Source organism: Haplochromis burtoni, unplaced genomic scaffold (genome assembly GCF_018398535.1).
Source record: "Haplochromis burtoni strain Fernald_Lab_line unplaced genomic scaffold, NCSU_Asbu1 Contig_12, whole genome shotgun sequence".
Classification (NCBI taxonomy): Eukaryota; Metazoa; Chordata; class Actinopteri; order Cichliformes; family Cichlidae; genus Haplochromis; species Haplochromis burtoni.
Window position 1 is genome coordinate 4,012,328 of NW_024582373.1, and position 21,314 is coordinate 4,033,641.

Sequence of the window (21,314 nt, forward strand, 5' to 3'; positions counted from 1 at the left end):
CACACACACACACGTACACCTCCACATTCCAATGTAAGGAACAAACGCTCACTGAAGTATAAATAAAGACCGGGGCAGTTTCTCAGCGTGAGTCTCAGTTCTGGAGACTGCCCTTGCTAGCAAGAAGTTCTGTGTGTTTCTCTTCTCTGAGTCTTTACTGAAGAAGTGTTTTAGAATATATTTCTTAACACTAAGTCAAGTTGCTTCCAGCAGGTTAACACACCATGTCACAAAGCTTAAATAATCTCAAACTGGTTTCTTAAACATCTCAGGGAGTTCACTGTACTCAAATGGCTTCCACAGTCACCAGATCTCAGTTCAACAAAGCACGTTTGGGATGTGGTGGAACAGAAGATTCACATCATGAATGTGGAGCTGATAAATCTGCATGTTTTTATCACGTCAAGATGAACCAACATCACAGGAACGTTTCTAGCACCGTTTTGAATCTATACCACAAAGAATGAAGGCAGTTCTGAGGGTCCAGCCTGGTACTGGCATAGTTTACCTGATGCATAGCACCCACATTTAAACATAGATTTTGTTAACACCTTCAAATTCAAATACATACATTCACACTGCCAGACATTTCTACGAATCTAGTGAGTCTCTGAGTACACAGCTTTTTGATTCTTCAAACACAATAATAGCACTAATAGCACAACTCTACCCCTTAAATGCATTATGTTGGGAAACAAAACAATCTTATATAATCACTGTAATCCAACAAATGTCACACGATTTATTCAAAAGCTAAGACTGATCCATTTTCTTTGGTTTGTTCATGTCTTTTAATATGATGTTTTTGTTTGATTAATGTATTTACCTTGTTCAATACTGCCGCAGGTGTCAAAGGTGATCTGACATGACAGCGTCACTTATAATAAAGCTGATGATTGAAGAATGCCAAATTAATTTGACTTGTTTTTTTCTGGCCACAGAGACAAATAGCTGGCAGACGCAAACATCACAATGATTGGTAACGCTGCACTTCATGCGTTGACCTCTTTAAGTCTAACTTAAGCTCTGTGAAGGGCATTGCATGTGTACAAGGTCATGCATGGTCAGAATTAATCACAGTGAGCAAACAATCTGGCTCGAGAAGCCTCAGCTTGGGCTTTATCTCTGTATACTCATGTTAACACCTTTGTCAACAGTCTACTTTCACAAGCTCTGGCAGGTTTGTTGAGCTTTGAATGAGCTGCCAGATTTCTTATTAAGAGCTCTGCCAGTCTCCTTGAATTAAACAGAATGCTGTAGGCCTTATTTGTTCATTATAAGAACGTGCACCGTCTGTCACATGTCCACCACCATGGTTTCATTTTCTTCTTTCACGGTATGTTGGTGTCAGTGTTTTCAGTCTTTATAATCTGTTCATCATATGGCCTGTGCATGACACACAGCCTGTTACTGTAAATGAAGACATGTCTGACATGCTGCAGTTTAATGAATGCTCAGTTTTGCTGCAACAGTATCGAATGTGTTCACATTCACCGAATCAAGGTTGCTCACTATAAAAATGATAAAAATTTCTCTTTTTTTCCACCTCAAAATCATGCTCCATTAACTTCTTAAGAAACAGTGAAGGTCAGACATGTAAAGAAGGAGAAGACAATTTAAGTAGAGAGACACTAACCTCTTGTTTTTAGATATTCTTTCTACAGTTTGAAAAATGAACAGTGTGTGCTGCAAATCCTTCGACAATATGTGGCTGAAAAATTTGATCCTGAGGAAAATTATGAATAAATTAAAGAAGAGCGTGATTGCAGATTTGTCTGCTAAAACTGACGACTGATAACGAGTCTGCAAAAAGGGTTACATTTCACACATTTAGACAGTTAATGAGTTCAGATTTTTTTGTGTTCACACAGAATTAGTTTAATCTAATAATAAGCTTTTGTTGAAGATCTGATTACATTCAGTCCTAACTATGCAAATCACAGAGTGGGTAAATGATGTCTTGTAATATCCTCATGACTAAATGTGATGTGATCCATAAGCCTGGCCGGTAGGTAGGAAAGGACTAAACTCCACGTCAGGGGTATTGAACCTGTGCCTCTGGCTCCTTTGTCCACCCGCCCATGACAAAAAAAACAGATGACTTTGAAAATAGAAATAAAAAATTGCATTTTAAAATCATTTTTATATTTATTTAACATTGTTGTAATTGATAACTTGCATTGATTGTCCCCTAAACATAATAATTGCTGATGCCACCCTTGGCATCAAAAACTGTAATCAAGCATGTGATAACTGGCAATGAGTCACATTATTGTGGAGGAATTTTGGCCCACTCTTCTTTGCCAAATTGCTTTAATTCAGCCACATTTAGGGCTTTCCAACATTAGGAGCCTGTTTACGGTCATACCAGAGCATCTCAATGTGATTTGAGTCTGAAATTTGTCTAAGCCACTCAAAAAAACGTAATTCTGGTTTTGTTTTTGAAATTTTTTGGTTCATTGTCCAGCTGCATAACCCAAGTGAGCTTGAGCTTCAGGTACAAACTGGTAGACTGACATTCTCCTTCAGGAGTAGAGAGCAGAATTCATGGTTCCATCACCAAGCAGCAAAGCAGCCCCAGACACTACCATCACACTACCACAGAGGTTTTTATGAAAAGCTCTGTTAGTTTTGCAGCAGATGTAACGGGTCTAAAACCTCCCAAAGAAATTCAGCTTTTATCTCATCAGTACACAGAACATTTTCACCAAAGTCTTGGGGAACATCAAGATGTTTTTTGGCAAATGTGAGCCTTTGTGTCCTTTTTGGTCAGCAGTGGTTTTCTCCTTAGAACTCTCCCATAGATGCCATTTATGCCCAGTCAGTTTCTTATTGTTGAGGAAAAGAGGCCTGCAGCTCTTTAGATGCTTTTCCCTGCTCTTTTGTGATCTCCTGGATGAGTCATTGAAGCGCTCTTGGAGTATTTTTGGCAGACCCACCAATCCTAGGAAGGTTCACCACTGTTTTCTCCATCTGTGGATAATTGTTCTCACCATTGTTCACTTGAGTCCCAAACCCTTAGAAAAGGATTGTAACCTTTTACGGACTGATAGATGTCAATGCATTTGTTTCTAAGCCTGTTCTTAAGGGTTTTTTAAATCATGACATGATGTGTTGCTTTTTGAGGACTTTAAGCCTACTTCACTTTGTCAGACAAATTGCATCCCTTCCCTTCTCTTTATCAAGGAGAAGGGAAGGGATGCAATTTCCTTTTTACACAGGGCCACATAAATTTGAACATCTTTTTCCCCCCTTAATAAATAAAATCATGATTTAAAACGTGGATTTTGTTTTTATTCGGGTTATCAGTGTCTAATATTAAAATTTGTTGGAATGTGAAGTGTGACAAATGTGCACACAGAATAATTCTGTGTGGTGTCCATACAATGGACACCACAAATTGGCTCTTTCAAGAGTAAAAGTTGAAATTGCTGCTCATCGTAACATATATTGGGTTTTTATGTTTGTTCGAGAGGACGTATTTTTCTTGGGGCTCTCCTTTTAGTCTGTGACACCAGATCCTGCGGTCGTAATGTGCTGTCATAAGCAGTGACAGCCAAAGAAATCTGTTGCTGCCTTGGTGTCATTATAGAAACATTTCGCCCATGGTATTGAATCCTGTGGACTCGGTTTAAGTGTTTCGTAAAAAAAAAAAAACCCCACACTTGTTTATCTGTCACCAGTGACAAGATAATGAAGGCTGTTTTGTCCACTTCCTTATCTGCTGTGTAGCGATCCATATCATGTTGATAGCGGGCTGAGAAAAATGGTTCAGAATCGCAAGATAGCGATATTCCACGCAAAGTTGTTGAAAGTGTCAATTACAGTCTGTGTGCAGACAAATCAAGGGCTATTTTTGTATTGCATTAAAGTGAGAAAAATATTTGTCTGATTTAATTTCCCGTTTCTGTTCTCCTCATCCAACATCAAGATAAATCTTGCCCTAAATTTTTTGGTTAGACACCTTTTCTTTTTTAAGGCCATCTGGGAAGTTAACACTAGTCTTCGAAACCTAAACAGGAAAATAGTTTTTCTTCTTTCCCCAACAAACCCGCGGCTCATTTGAGAAATATTTATTGCCTTTTTCTCCACCACTAATCTTTCCTCTGCGTTTTGAGTCAAACCATAACCAAAAGATTCTTCACTGGCTAGTCACCGCTCAGCAAAGCCACAAGCTCCCCTTGGGTGTCGAGATAATTTTAATTTGATGACATTTGCTGCTGTTGCAAGCATCTGTTGCAGTCAGAAGACAAATGACCTTCTCTGTTTTGTTTTCTTACGAGACGTGCTGCATTTTGTTTCCACAGGATTACAATGACGAGATCAGGCAGGAACAACTCCGAGAGTTATCCCTGTTGAACGGCTCTGACGAGTCAAGCAGAGGGAGGAGTGTTCAAGGGAGGTGTCTACGACCAACAACCGCAATAACCACAAGGTAAAGTTTTAATTACACTCACAAGCACACATAAATACATAATATTTATACAGACACTTCTCATCCTAATTATTAGTTTATTTAAATTATTTTTTATTTTTGGTGTTTTATCATTTTTACTGGTGTGTTTCTTGTGTGATATTTAAAACCATTTCATTTTATTTCTACTCTTTTATGAATTCACTTGCTTACATCTGTGCAAAAGCCAAACTCACATTTCATTTCTTTATATTCTGAACTGCATTTTTTTAAGTCTTCTTAAACTATACTTTTATGTTTGAAGGTCTTTCCGAGTTTTTCCTTTGGACACTGGCTGGTTTATTACCAGTTTTTAAGCGCAGTCTTTGTACTTGACCACTTGTTTGTTAGGCCACTTAATAGTGACCTATGGAGCATTCAAGCATAAAAAAATCACCCAAACCAGTCTCATGTTTACACAAGAAACAATTCTAAATTGCTTCAGGCACTTTTTACTTTGTAACTTCTTGGCTGCTGCTAAAACTTCTTTAGCTGAAGTATCCAAAAATACTTGAATTTACCATGAATGGCATAAAATAGTATTTTTGTACCAACAAAGTGATTCCTAAAGAGCTTGTTGCTGAAAACTTGGTATATCTACAGCAACAGTATCTCAAAGTCATGTCTTTAAGAAATAGCAAAAAATCCAGCAAAGATGGAATACAGGACCTGAAATATACGGAGCCCCCCAGGGGACATGGGAGAAAAAAAAAATTGGGGAGGAAAAAAAAAAAATTAGGGAGGAAAAAAAAAAATAAGACGGACTTTTGCGAGATCTCGCAAAAGTATTGCGAGATCTCGCAATAAGTATTGCGAGCGCTCGCAAAAGTATTGCGAGATCTCGCAAAACTCCAACAATGGCGGCAGCTACTTAGTTGTAATATTACTCTTTCTGGGTCACAAAATACACTTTTAAGATATTTTGAGGCGTGAATGTAGTTGTGTAAACGTCAGATACCTGCTCGGTTTACAAGACATCACATATTTGCAAAAGAGCTCCGAGGTTTTTGGAGATCTGACACCCACTAGCTCGAAGCTAACGGGAGGTCGAGACCTACTACAGCCGGGAGGAACACCGCTTTCCCGGCACATCGTGCCTCGACCTCCCGGTCGGCTTCGAGCTGGCGGCCACTAGCTCGAAGCTAACGGGAAGTCGAGACCTACTACAGCCGGGAGGAACACCGCTTTCCCGGCACATCGTGCCTCGACCTCCCGGTCGGCTTCGAGCTGGCGGCCTCCGAAGAATGCGGCTAAAACTTTTGCGAGATCTCGCAATACTTTTGCGAGCGCTCGCAATACTTTTGCGAGATCTCGCAAAAGTCCGTCTTATTTTTTTTTTTCCTCCCTAATTTTTTTTTTTTTCCTCCCTAATTTTTTTTTTTTTCCTCCCTAATTTTTTTTTCTCCCATGTCCCCTGGGGGGCTCCGTAGAAATATGCATCTACTGTTCGCCCAACCTCATTAGAAATCATCACCATGGAAGCACAGCTGTCAAAAAGCCATTCTTAAACAAGGGAAACAGGAAGAAAAGGCTGAGGTATGAAAAATTACACAACAACTGATTTTAAAATCAGCAGCAAAAAGGTCTTTTGGTACTCCATATTCCATATCTATAGTCTATATTCTTCTGTAAAACATGACAGGGGCTCTGTCATGGTTTAAGGCTGGTTTAAGAAAAACAAGATCTCTCATGTCTAATAGTCAATGCAATAAAAATGTGTAATTTTATGCATTTGCAGGCAATCCAGAGCCTAGCACCTAACCTGCTCTGAATGACAAAAAAAATGTGTTAAAAAATAACAATGAGGCACCCACCTTCATGGTGAATTTTGACATTAATTGGTTCACCTGTACATGTTTCTGTATTTTATGCAAACCAGTTGTGAGTATTCCTAATCATATTGTATTTAATATTTTTTAATGGCTTCTTTTCATTTTTTTTAAATTTAAAATGTGACTTGTTTTCCGCGTAGCTCCTGTAGGCCAGCCTATGCAGAAACAATAAATGCTACAGAGCATTTCATTGGATCAGACGTTCACGCATCCCTCTATAAGTCTCCTTTTGAGTTATTTATTTATCTAATTGTTGAGCAAACTGACCTTAATCTATGTGAGCTATGGAAGTCCCTCTGGAATAACCAGGTAGAGTGTGCCATGAAAGCCTGGCCTATTTCTGGCAGCACATCCATATGAGCAAAATCCACCAGCAACATTGGGACGCTCCCAATTCACCACCAGTACCACCACTTTCTTTTCCAGATTTTCCCCTTATGCTGCAATGATAAGCGATTTTTGTAAATCTCCATTAAAAATATGCACCAATAATTCCCATTTGAGTGTCTGTATTTTTGGATCACAATAGGTTGCCAGCTAGTGAAGAATAAGCTGGAGGAAGACAAATTGCCATACCCTAGCTGTATCATGCTGTAAAAATGTAAGTTAGCAGAAAATAGGCATCTTTGCAATGTTAAATCCTCCCTGCAGTTCCTACACCGAGCATGAAGTCGAGCTGCTGGATAGTCAGACTTTTATATAAAGAAACAACCTACCTTAAATTCCTCATGTCTGCCCCAGCCCTTTGGCCCTTGCTCTCCACCGGTGCATGTCAAGTAACAACTTGCTGTATTTGAAAACTACACCTGTCCGCCTGCAGCCTGACATTAATCAGCGGTTTCAGGCAGATGTGTTATCGTGCAAACGGAGACATGACACCGCTCTGTCACATTTTTGAAATAACCATGTTGCATCCCACAGGCATGTTTGCAGAGCAGACAAAACACAAAGTGACACTCGTCACCCTTCTGATCATAACAAGATCTACCCCAGTGCTGTGTTTATCTTATGTTTCACCTGAGCACAGTGTAAGGCAACCACCAGCTGTGGCAGCGTGGACGTATGCAGCACTAAAAAGGATTTAAATATAGTTTGAGGGTTTTTTTTTTCTTCTTAATTCCACTTTCCCACTTAATTTACTGTGGCTTATTTATGAGTGTTGCACAGCAAGGTTCTTAGGGCAATGTTGAGGCCATGTTTGTTTGCTTTTTTTGCTTTACCAGGGGCCACAGAGGCGCGGGAAGGAGCGCGGCAACACCTCGGGGGACAGCGACGGCAGCACACAGCAAACTTCCCACGACAGTTTTGACGAGGGAGGTACAAGTCCCGAGAGCCAGAGGGGCAGCAGCAGCAAGTGTCGGATACAGGCCCCCGCTGTTAGCAGTCACACATGAATCATATGACGACTATGTAAGTCCAATCCTCTTTGCACACACTGAAAAGTATAGCTGATAGTAATTTTACTTGAAGTGTGTGTAAATCAGACTTGATTTACTTCCCTTTCATGTAATCTGGATGATTCGTGCTTTACATGGAAAGGTAGGGCATTCTGGGACATCTTTAAAAAGTAGGACAAGCAAGTATTACATTGTATATTTGCCTATTTTAAATGTTAAAAACTTGCAGAAGCGTATAATGATGGTTTTGGATCATTGAGTTCGACATAGTTGCAGGCAGTGATCGGTTTCCCTTTATCTCGTCCCTTTAAAAGCACAACATATTTTCCAAACTTATGATAACTAATGATAATTTGTCACACTAACTTAATAAAATGTTTGTTTGTTTTTTGTGTTCAAAGTAAGATTAACCTGTAAACAAAGTTTTCAAAGAAAAGGAGGCAAGAACCTGAACACATTTTTCTTGTTTTTCACCGTTGCCTCAGTTCTGCCACACAGGCAAGTCATGCTTTGACCTGACCAAAAAAAAAGCCTTAAATCGAGTATCTTTAACTGTGTAGCCTGATTTATTTTTGGCTGGCTCGGGTTAAGCCATCATAGACTGTGCTGAGGTTTGATATGTCTCAGCTTTAAGCTCTGTTTATAGTGACAAACCTTCATCCTCATACCCAGACACTATTTTTGACTGCTGTGCACAGCTTTTTAATATGGTAATTTGTGTGTTTATTCCTTACCCTGTTTTTAATTTGATGTATTTATTTATTTATTTGTTATGAGATATTTTTCAAAAAAAGAATTCTGAAAGCGTTATCGGCCCTCTTTGAGAGCCACTGTATTAGATAAGTATTTTTGCACCACTTGCACATACATTTATGCTAACTACAGACTGTTTGAGGAACAGCCCAGTTTAGGTAGTGTAGTATCCCAAGTTTCCATGTACATCCATGCAGGTGAGGAATCTGACCTGGAATCTGAGAAATGATTAGCAAACAGACCAGCTTACATATTGTTTAATGACACATATGGAAAACACAGGCTATTTGAAAATAATTACTGGTGTTATTGGTTTGGAGTTTAATTAAAAAAACATTCATGTGAGCTATGGGAACTCTCTTTGTCTCCTTAACCCTGTGTCATATTAGACACGTGAGTTTTTGTGCATCAGCAGTGTGATATTTGGCTGTTTTTGCCCCGAAAAACCCTGAACAAGCAAAACCAGCACATTTAATGCAATAATTATAGCAAACATGATACAAATAAAACACTAAATTATTTTTTTTTATTTGCCCTAAGGTCCAATAAACACTCCACTTTTTAAAAAATTCTAATTTTCTGACAATTATTTAACGGTTCAGGCTTTGCACACCGTAAAAAAAAAATCCTAAAAAAACAGCAATATTCCGGCAGCTGGGATGCCAAAATAATACCAGAAAATAACTTTCCCATGAAAATACGGTTATTTTCAGTAATGACAATACAGTTTGTTGCCCTAATTTTACATGGGATTTTGCCTTTTTCAAGTGCTTTTAAACATTAAATTGGGAACTATTTAATGTGATTAAACAATGAAACTACCTATAAAAAAGGTCAATGAATGTGGCAATATGAATAATAATATTTAAATGTACAGAAATATACAGTTAACAGTTGGTTTAAATAACAATGGATTGCATTCATATAGCACTTTATGAAACCCTCAAAGCGCTTTACAATTCCACTTTATAATTCCCCTCAGGGTATCACCATTAGGTGGTAGGTGACGTGTCTTGCCCAAGGACACAACGACCGAGAGTGTCCGAGCCGGGACCCGAACCAGCAACCTTCTGATTACAAGGCGAACTGCCAACTCTTGAGCCACGATCACCCTAACTAACAATAATGATAATCATTGTAAAAAAAGTTTATACGAATCATTTTATATATTTTTCCATAGCATTACATTTGGATTTAACAGTTCAATCTTTCAAATAACGGACAAATATTTGTGAAATTATGATGCATTTGTGAATGTACTTTAACAATCAAAATATGCATATGTATAGACAGTAGGGCTGCCACAAACGATTATTTTGATAGTTGACTAGTCACCGATTACTTTTGCATTAGTCAACTAATCAGATCATGCATCCATTAGACGTACAGCATACATCTGCTCTTATATAACTATCATTAGCTTACAGCTTTAAGTGTTTAAGGTAAGTGCTAACTAAAAATAAAGACAAGATGATAGTTTATTAAATTTTAATGAAATTTGCAGATTGTTTAAGTGAAGTTTAATAAACTCAGCCATCTGCTCCTTGCTATCTAAAAGAAAAACAGCACACCGGAGTATATTCTCGAGCATCTCACACTTCTGATGATCAGTTGCCTGGTGACGTTTATTCAGCTGTGTAAAAACTATAACTTTAATCTCAGCCAAACCGACTTACTCAGGAACAAATAAAATACTATAAAAAGGCCAAACAATAACATTGTTAAGTTATCTAAGTGACTTATATATGTTTAACCTGAGTAGCGAAAGACGGCGGTGGGTGTTCTCACGGGCTCTAGTGAGCCTTGCCCCCGGCTAGCTATCGAGCTAGTGGTTAACAGACGTCTCGGAAAACGTCGGAGCGCTTTTGAAAATATGTGGTGACTTGATAAACTGAGAAGATATTTGAGGTTTACACAGCTACATTCTCACCTGAAAATATGTTAAACGTTTATTTTGTGACCCAGAAAGAATAATAAGAGTAATATTAAAACTAACTAGCTACCGCCATTGTTGGAAACTGAGCTGGGCTGGCTATGAATTCTGGGACAGAGCTACTTCTTCTTCTTCGGGGTTTAACGGCAGCTGGCATCCTTGTACATGCAGTGCTGCCATCTTCTGTTTCAGTCCGTTATTACACTCTTAAATCCTACTACTTATTCCTGCGTCTTTTGGGATCTTACAAAGCTTCAAACGACGCGTCGACAATTTTGATAGTCGACGTAATCGTGATTAGTCGACTAATCGTGGCAGGCCTAATAGACAGATACATTTAAAAAACAAGAAAATTATGTTTTATTACTTTACAGTGATTTTACGTTCATTTACATTTGACATGTAAAATCACAGTCTATTTATGTGAATTTAATGATATTCTAGAAGAACAGTACAAACCTGTAAAATATATAGTAAAATACTTTTATATCACAATTTTTTTTTACAGTGCAGGGTTAAGTAAATTGTGCTGTAAATGTATGAGAACATTGTACAGTGGGTTATCAGAAACCCGTGAAGCTCTGCATTGGGGATACAGTCGCCGCACTATCAGCTTGTGAAGAGAAAATGCTGCATTTCAAGGCATAATCAGTGCCTTGACCGGCGTTCTGTAAAATCTTTTATATCACTTCATATAATGCCATGTTCTGTATCCAAAAAAGAAATAAATCTTCAAGGCTTCAGTTTAAAAGTATGTTGTCTTCAGATATCACAAATTTCTCAAGGTCATTTTTCAAAAGACTACACAAGGTGAGCTGTAAGTTTCATCCAAATGAAAAAAGGCAACACTTTTACCAGCCTATTTCCTCAGAGCCTTCCTGCTAAGAAAAGCCCCCATGTGTGCAGGCAATTGAAGATTGGGCTGTCTGCATGGGGAAATGCACAAGCGCAGTCTCATTACCAAACCAAATTGAGTTCTGATGTAGAGCCTGTGTATTTCTGTGGAGTGAAGAAGCGGGGCATTTCTTCTCTTTGTAATTGGAGGTTGGAAAGGAGGGTGGGAGCACAGAGACTAGGGGATTATGGAAAGATGAGTTTGTCCTGAACATTCTCTTCGCTCATATCTCGCTTTGCTATTTTTTTCTACTACATTACGCAATTTTCCTTAAGCATGTTTCCAGATTGCAGCAAGGACTTTTTATGCAGGTCCTGGCTTTTTTTATTATTATCATTTTCTTCCTTCAATGAGTGTACATGATGCTGTATGACTTCTTGTTATTTTGCTACAAGAAGCCTGCAAAGAACAATCTATTGAAACACGACAATATATCAGCAGCAGTTGCTGTGATTTTGTTGCTACACCCTGTATTTGTCTTTAGGAAAATATAGCATGTATCAGTATTGTGTAATTTCTCCGGAGACTGTTGATTGATGGACTCTGTCAAACTGTCAGTCTGTCTCATAAATGCAATACTGTGAGAAAGTCTATAATTGTACCTAATCGAGGGTGGTATTGATTTATAACTTCAAAGGAAAGCACAAGGAAGCTGGCGGTTATCGTGTATCATTGTTTGCTTTATAATTTATGAACAAAGTGCTTTCTCTCTATCTTTCTCCCACAAATCTCACCTTGCTGTATCCTTTACACCAGCACTCTTTCCTCCTTCCTGCCAGACCGAAGCTCTTTGTGAACCGATTCCAGTTAGTGATGCTACAATTTTCGCATCATCAGTCAAAGCCAGAGATACGTGCTCCTTCATTAACATAACCATGCTGAATGTTTTTTTTTAAAAGTCATATAGGCAGCACACAGTGGGGGATCTGCTTCAGATGTGTTATCATTATTCGAAATACCCTTTTAGGAGCATCAGGATGATCACTGTGAAGTCTCTGGACTATTACCTGCACCTATTCTTACTTTGGCGCCTCCGGAAATCATGGACGTTGCATTAGGGAGCTCGGAGGATGCCGAGTTCTTACGTGCAGCTCTATCAAGTATATACTTATACTCACAAACACTATATTAGTAGACAGCGGTAGGTAATCCCAGTCAAAAAAAGGACTTTTTTCCACTTTAATTTATGGCTAAGCATCCAAAAAGTTACCGTGGATATTTTTGAGACACCTTTCTAAAATATTTGATTTGGCAGGATTACAAGTACTAAACCAACTACTCTGTTGCTGTCTTCTCCACGTGTACACTAGGAGCCAGGGATCTCCAAGGCTTGCACACCTACTCTGTTGTTATCTCCTGAGAAGGAGTTGGTAATTTAATTGTTAATTTTTTAAAATCTCTCCTTTAAAATAATATGAAAACTCTGCCAGCACAGTGCTGCAGTGGTTAGCAGCATTGCCTCCCAGCAAGAAGGTCTTGGTTTGGAATCTGGGTAGTCCAGACATGCAGTTAGTGGGGTTAAGTTTAAATCTAAATTGGTCATAGATGTGAGTGCAAATGGTTGTCTCTTGTGTTAGCCCTGGGACAGCATGGAGACCTTTCCTCCTTTCGCCCTATAAGGTAGACAGATCTACATATGCTCCAGCCCCCCTCACAACCCTGTATTGGATAACTAGAAAAACATGGACCAATGGATGAAATCAAGCCTTCATACAGTAAACATAAAGGTTTATCCGCCAAAAAAGTTACCTAACTCTTTGATGATAACTCAATCTTTTTTTTCCTGCAGCAGTGAAATTTACAATTTCCATTTTAGCTTCTGCTTTTACACACAGTCACGACAAGTTATTAATATCACTGCGCTTCTGGTAGAAACCAATTTGCATAGCAGTGCTTATTAATAACCAGCACATACACATGTCTATATGTATGCATTGCGTAGTTTAGAGTCAGTGTGTTGTGTGCCGAATGAATGACAGAGTGTTGTTTTCTCCTTCATTTGAGGTGAAACTCCCGTAAACCTTTCTGCTGTTTTGCGGGTCACCATGTAACGGGGGCTCCTCTGGAGACTATTGTGATGAATGGACTCTGTCACGCTGTCAGTGTCGTAAAACTAATACAGTGACAGTGACCATTATTGTCCCTTTTAAATGATGGCAACAATTCAGAAGTGAAGTGGATTACAGTGCTCTGCCATGGAGCGAGTTTAGGGGGTGTCAGTCTAGAGATTGAGTCCGCGGAACACGTTTAAACGGTGTTTCTAACAGATTCTTCACGTGCTGACATTTGAAACGCTCCTAATCCAGAGATGATGACAGCCAGGCTTTCACTTTTGAGACAATGTATTAACATATTGCAGATGAAGTGCACCCAGAACATCTGCTGTGTGTCTGGTGCAGATCTCCGTGTACTACAGTGAAGCGCCGCTAGGCTTTTTGCATCATTTCAGATAAACCGATAAGCCCTTTAGTAAAACTTTAATCTGTTTGCAATCACTAGGCCATCATTTTGGTCCTTTAAGGTTTGGTGTTCCTTATATTTTTAGTAAGATTATAAAAAAACCACCCATAATACACTCAACCTAAGTAGGCTTTGCTTTCAGTTTTTCATCTATACCTTGATACATTTTAATAAACAGAGGAAAATAATTTAAAATGTAAACAGTTAATGCTAGGTTAACCTTTTCTCAGTTTGTCTGATAGATATTTGTCATGTTTATTAATAATGTATCTAAGCAATCAGCAGCCGGTCTGCATGAAGCTGCTGCAAAATGAATCTCCCTTCTACCATATTTTAATGTGAAAGTGCTCAAAATCCAGATCTGTTATCCAGGGAAAGAAGCCTGTTTTTTAGTGATAAGGTATCTACAATTCCAGCGAGCAGCGACTGTCTTCAGTGTCAGTTTGTATTTTTGATTGTTTTACAATTGTTCCAGACAAAATGTCTTTTCCCCATCGAGGTTTTGGAGTACTGTGGGATGTGGCTTTTTTTTTGTTTTCCCAACCATGTAGGCTGCTTTTGATGATTTTGTTTTAAGGATGATTTTTTTTTTCATGTTTTCCACAAAGCACAGTTGGAATTGCTCTTATTATTAAATGTATTGTAGTCACACCACAGGAGCTTCTTCTCCCTACTGGGCTCTTACAGTATCTGATCTGATGTGCCAACACTTTTCTGGCTACGTGTTTTTGCCATTGTGGGATTTAAAGCTTTGAATCCTGGAAGATCGTCTAGATTTCCCATCTTTTGAGATATTAATAAGAAAATTACTCGTCTCAGAAATGTCATTGTAGGTGTTGCACTGAGGTTTGTAATTTAAGTCGCTGCTGAAGTGCTAAAGTTACCATTAATAGCCATTACCTACTGGCATTGGTGGAAGTATTAAGGAATGAATTTTACTGATCCCCTAGAAAGAGCAGCAGAGAAACATTACACTGTAATCTGTATAAGTTACTCCATGTGAAAAGTGCAGATGGAGAGCAGAGGAAGATTAAAGATGTGATGAATGGAATTTTGTATAGACTGGGACCATGGCCTTAGTTAAAGATCAGATCCCATCTAGATCAAATCTTATCTTTTAATGTCAGGGCTGATGACAGAAGAGAGGAGTCTGAGAGTGATACAGTGTTTCGTCCCTGACAGCAGACCATGAATTGTACAAATTGCTGGTAAAAATTGAAACGCATTGCTCGGTTTTTTTAAACCTGAGCCCTGCAACCATACTGAGGCAGCGCGGGAAATGCCATAATGTGATTAAACACAGAGCTTTGGGAGGCTTTGAAGAAAAAAACTCTAATCTATCAACTGTGGAAAAAAAGCAAAAGGACACCCTTTTGAAAAGGGGGGAAAAATTCTCGCCGTATCATCTAGTGCATGAACATAAAAAATGTCTAAGATTTGTAAGGTTCTGTGTATTGCTTAAAGGAGGGCAGTTTTCTAAGGGCACCATTGTGGGTGGGATGCACATCTGCTATAATTGCTTCATAACAATAGGTTCAGATACAGTGCTGAGTTCACATTTGTTATATTAATTATGGAAATTCTTCATGCAGAACTCTCCTGTTCATTAAAACAGATGTATGACACATTTCCTCTGGATTATTAAGTAGAGGTAAAGACTCAGGTAGAATGCATTATAGCCTCAGTTGTATCATCAGGGACTTAAGCTACCTGTGAGGGTATACGCAGACAAACATTTTCAAAGTGGAAAATGTCTGTTGTATTTATTTATTGTCTTCTTGAGCATCCCTAAACCTAGAGCGATTGCTTAATGTCCCTAAAGTAATCAAGGTTTGATCTCATCATAATTATTCAATGTAGTAAATATTATCATCCTATCAAATTTGCCATGGCACAATTTCAAGAGTAGCGTTCGGAAGTAAACTTGTATTTTATGTGCGTTCGGAACAACAAAAGGTGCATGCTGATTGAATTTGCACAGGTAGAAAGCAGCGAACAGCAACATCTATTCAGTGAGACAAAAGGCTGCAAATCTCATTTCCCCCCACATTCCTGCCACGTGGAGAGGCATTCACAGGCTGCTCCCTATGAAGATCAGTCACTGTCAGGGGACATACAGGTTGTCAATTGATAATGAAGCACAGTGCTAAGGGCCTTTAGGTTCTCGCTGTCCTAATTACACTGAGTGAGAACTCTCCAGCCTTGTGTTAACATTTGATTTATGTCCTCTGCCTTGTTGAAAAGGAGCAGTGTTAATTGTTTTTACAGATGAACGTCAAACGAGAGGAACCAAGCCTCATTAATTAGAGGGAGCAGTATTTACACATAGCACCTCTTCAGATCTGCATGTTTTGTTCATGAAACTAACGCTAAGGTCAGGAGTACTCGAAGAAAGGAAAGGGTAAACGTTTTTATATTTTTTTCTTTGAGTTTTGAATCACTGAATGCTGCATATCCCCTGTGATGCTTTTATTGCAAACTCTGTCATTTGAAACATACAGATATAGTTTAGCTTTAAAAAGAAATGTCTTACGACAAGGGTAACCTACCTTTTTTTGCAGCTTTCCAACTGTATCTCATTGTGTTCCTCAGTGGATAGACTTTTCTGGGTTGTCATCACACAGTGCAATTGTAAGCGCTAGTATAATCCATCATAAACACAACTTCAGATGCCAAAACAAAACTGCTCCTTCATGACTCATGAACAGTCATAACATTGCTGTTTGCACATAAACGATGGAGGTGGCTACTATAATCTCACCATCGGTTTGTGAACTACCGTTTTAAAGGCTGCTACAACTCTTTTTTGTAACCCCTGTTGTTATTAGAAAAATGTGGCTGACTTAATATGTCACCTTGGACACAATATCCATCTTTTTTTTATATCTGCTTATAAAAAGTTAGCAAATTGTATGCTGAGGTGAAATTAAGTTCTTTATTGCTACATTACTACTGTTAATATAAGACAGTTTAACGAAATCAGCTGGTTAACAGAGCATGGTAATGTTTAGTGGTGGCATCCATTGATTAATTCAATATAAATTTCACTGTATTATTTTTGTTTTTGATGTGAACAGATTAAAAGAAACTGCTCTTAAATCAAGTGCTTCTTCTAGAGGTTTTAGAGGATCCACAGCAACAAACACAAAGACTTAGATTTTGTAAATTATAGTAAGATACAAAGTGTTGAGTTAACCTTCACTTATTTGCATTTTGCTAGAAAATGGGAAATAGGTGGAGCAGGTTACTGAAATGTGCAAACACACATTGAAACACACTATATAAGGCGAGAATAGAGTTTGTACAACTCTAATGAGCTTGAAAGTCAATATTTGTTATCACCACCTTTGTTCTTCAACGCAGCCTGAATGAAGGCTTTCTGGTCATTTGTTTAAGTGGTCTTCAGGAATAAGTTCTTTAGGCTTTAGGTCTTGAAGGACGTTCAAAGCTCATCTTTGGATGTTAGATGCCTTATGTTCCATTATCTGTCAAGATGATCCCACACCGCTTCAGTAATGTTGAGGTCCGGGCTCTGGGGAGGCCAGTCCATGACTGATAGTTTCATTGTGTTTTTCTGTAGGTATACTTTTTTGCACTTGCTTTGTATGCAGGGAAAATGAGACAAATGCAGGCTAGAATAAACTAAAAAAAACACCTTTATTTGGTGGTTTACTGACGTCCATGAGCATAATTGAAAATCAGCAAAATTCAAAGTCAGAAGACAGAAGGGAACAAACACGAGGGAATAAATACTGGGATGACAAACAGGAAAGATAAACAGCCACTCTGACAACAACTGAATGAGAGACTGAAGCTATACATACACATGAGGTAATTAGGGAGAATGGAAACGTCAACAACAACAACAAGACTAAGCTAAAACTAATTATGAAAATGCTAAAGGAAGTAAAACTAGACACTATAGAAAAGACCAACAGCTAACAAAATAAAACAGGAAGTAAGACACAACTAAACAGGGGTAACAGATGAACTTGAACAAGGCAAAAGACAAACACATAAACAACACTGACAGAGGGACAGAAAGGGAACAGAGGGAAACTAACCGAAAACAAACGCCACAAAATCATCAGTAACTTAAACTAACAAGAACTAAGGACTCAACATATAAAGGAATCCCATTAGAATCCCAACTTAAAGCAGGAAAACAAAGATGAAAAGAACTCCCAAAGAAGCCAAAAATAAATCCTACTCAAAACACAACAGTGAACTCACAAAAACTCAAACCCCATGACAATGAATACTCGCCTTCTGGTGAGCTGAGCACGCACACATCTATCTTGTAAACAAGTAGCCTCAACAGTAAATTGGGCTGTGGGATGTTAGGATGAATTCTCCCTCTGTATCATTTATTGATTTTAGATTTCTCTTTTTTTGTATCTGTAACAGTGACACAAGTCTTTTTATCCTTAAAATAAATATACTGCAAGTTTTCCATGACTTTACATTGCAGCAATGATGGAAGTCTTTTTAAATGATTATTTCACAGCTGACTGAAAATAATCCCCTCTTATATTTGTGGTCCAGTGTGAAGATTTTTTTTTATTCGTGTCGGATTGCTAACAAAACGGTTAATTACTTAGATATGCACGTTTCTGACTCGCTGCCTTTGTGAGGAAAGACTCATGCAAGAAAAAAGAGAAGTATAGGATCCCCAGAACAACTTAATCCCTGACATAATCCCTAACTTTAATTTAGTCAAATTCGTGTTCACACAAATAAAGCCACACAGGAACCAGAGGACTTTGAATCAGCATTTCCCGACAGGAGATGGAGAGTGTGTACTAGTGCTTTGAATGTAATTTCTTTTGTATAGCTGTACTTGATGTCCTTCACGCTGATAGCTATGCTTTTGTGACAAGGGCATTACCAGAGGCAGCCACACCTAATACAAGATGCAATTACTCCATTACATAGACTGTATATGTTCTTTTATTACAGGCAGACTTGGAGGAATATTGAGCTATGAAGCTCCCATCCGCCATCAACCAGTTTCACTGAAGCTTTCAACACATTTTATTCTGCTGATTTAAAATCCATTCAGCCTTTAAAAGGAACTGAACACTTGCATGTATCATAGTAAAGCTTGATTCGAAATAGCAAGCTTGGAAAGGATTAGAAGAGATTAGATCATGATGAAAAAGAAGCGTAAGCACTTTAAACTCCACTAAACCTCTTTAAATGAGCATGATCCAACAATTACAAAAAGAGACAATACCTTAGTCTACTGTTCTCCACACCCTTTGTCCTTACTCCAGTTTCAGGTTATGCTGTTTACATGAACCTTTGGTATGCTGGGTCTGATTATCCCTGCCGTCATGAATAAACCATACAGCAGAATAGTGTGCTCTCTTCAGGCAGATCGTTCAACATAAAGGTGTTAGTTTGGTTTCAGAAGTGGGAAGTGATCCCCAAAAGGTGAACGCTATTTCAGATTTCACTTTAACAAATAAAATATGACATCGCTTCTTTTTATAAATCATAATCAACTTGAAAGCATAATTTTCTATCGACCAGACTGACGCGATTAACAATAAACAGTCGATGCAGGTCCCTCGTGAATATGGACTGACATTATGCTCTTCCGGGGATTAGAGTGGGTGTTAGAAATAAAATAATTGTTTGAGGCTGATATCTGCAGCAGCTATTACAGTTCCTGGAATTAAAGAAAGTGAAGATATTCTCTGTTGTGGACCAGTCAGTATACCGTGACTCATTGCTTTTGTTTTGTTCCTCATGCTTTAATTCAGCCATACAAACAAGTACATAGCGGTCAAAATCACACAGATGCCAACATCATATGATTGCCAAGTGGTTGAGGGGGCACTGGGGAGCAGAAAGGCAGGGGTTCCATACTCAGGAGCACCGTGTGCTTCATGTCATTCTTTTATGACTTTCTTTAGTGGTGTCTCGATGCAAGAGAAGCAATAAATAAATCAAATCTAGTAAAACACAGAATGATAAATAGTGTGTTTATGTTTTTTTTTAGTATCTTAGGTGCAGACTGACTTGTTTTTACCGGAGAGAAACACTGAAAAGCTGTTCCAATAGCTTGGTGTTATGCTCCATGGGCACCTGGAAAGTGTTCGATAAAGGGATTTTTCTGAAAATCTATTAAAAATCCTTGCAGTAATGTATTAGAAGACATAAATCCTTACATTTCTCCACAATTCTGTTTTTAAGAAATAAAATGATTATTATTTTGTTCGCTGATGTGATTACATGACATGAAATCAGGATGCTTGTGGTTGCTGTCTGGTAAGGACAAGCCAGATTTTGCAGAATCTGCCACCTGATGCACTCTGGCATCTCCTGCAATTCAACGCTCTGTTGCCCACACCAAATCAGCTCCAGTTCTCTTCTGTGTTTTTCAGCTTTTGGGAACAAACTTGCGAAGCAGCACCAGCTGTTTAGCAGTTTTATAATAGTTTAATAATAAAACAAAGAATTAATAGTCAAGATAGTCAAGAAATAGTCTTATGTACTTCATTTAGCTCCCTTCTCCAAAACATTTGTAAGCATCAGAGAATTTCTGCACTGACATGCACATTTTTCCATCAAATTTTATATATTTTATGCAGGAGGTGACATATGCAATGCTTCTAAACCACGCTCCTCATGCTTCACAATAAATAATGCCCCGTCTTTAAGGGCACAGCACCTTATCTTTCAGTGATGTTCACTTCCAGCTTATAACTATAAATAAAAAATAATAATTTTTGAAAGTCAGTGGAGGTTGAATCTATTTCTGACCTTTGTTGGTTCCTGCAATATTCTGCACAGATCTAAAAATCTCCTCCAGAAAGTTTCTCAAGGAGCAAAACCCTTGGAAAAGGTCCACTATGCCATCATATAGGTTCATATCATTTCATTCCCCAGAGTGCACAGTACTGTGTTTTGGCACCTTGATAACTGTGTTCTGTTTAAAGAGATTTGAGTCATAAGTCAAAAGAAACTAAAAGTGATTTATTAGAAAGTGACAGCCTTCACAGTGGGAAAGAACAGATGATACTAATATGACAAAACACTTAAGGAATATGTTCACATGTCACTGTAATGGATGAAATATTAGAGGATTTAATGACTGAGACCTGTTAACCAGGCTTTCTGAGCTTCCCTCTTCTGAATGTTAATTCTTATTTGAACTGATCCAAAAACAGGGTCCCTGCATAAATAAGCTGAGAAGAATCCTCTGTAGAAGTAAACAGGCACAAACTGGATTAACACACCATCTGAGGCACAACTAGGGGATCTGTAATAAGAATCATAAGAATCATTTTCTACGTGCAGACTCTGACAAGTAATAAATGATATATATATAAAATGATAATATATATATATATATATATAGCTAGGCGAGTGGCTCCAGCAGATCCCGGGAATAACATCGGAGATCTCTGTCCAGAAGAGCGCAGTCCTGGGAACAGCTAAGATACTGCGCAGAACTCGCACAAAAAAACTTGCAAAAAAAAAATATATATAATATATATATATAAAACACCCAGCACGCCCCTGCGGGCGGTTTATCCTTCAAGCTCGGGTCCTCTACCAGAGGCCTGGGAGCTTGAGGGTC

At 38.4% G+C, this 21,314-nt stretch overlaps 1 protein-coding gene across 3 annotated transcripts in view; it reads left to right on the forward strand.

Annotated features, from left to right (window-relative positions):
* The window catches only part of khdrbs2 (KH domain containing, RNA binding, signal transduction associated 2), a 97,277-nt gene that overhangs the window by 37,531 nt on the left and 38,432 nt on the right, over nucleotides 1–21,314 (forward strand). For all 3 annotated transcript variants that reach the window (XR_006053270.1, XR_006053269.1, XM_014329116.2), the window contains exons 5-6: nucleotides 4,308–4,435; nucleotides 7,509–7,695. Coding sequence is in view for 1 of the 3 variants with exons in the window: in XM_014329116.2 (XP_014184602.1) it covers nucleotides 4,308–4,435; nucleotides 7,509–7,695 (315 nt within the window). In the remaining 2 variants the exon portion in view is untranslated. The remainder of the gene's footprint in view (nucleotides 1–4,307; nucleotides 4,436–7,508; nucleotides 7,696–21,314) is intronic.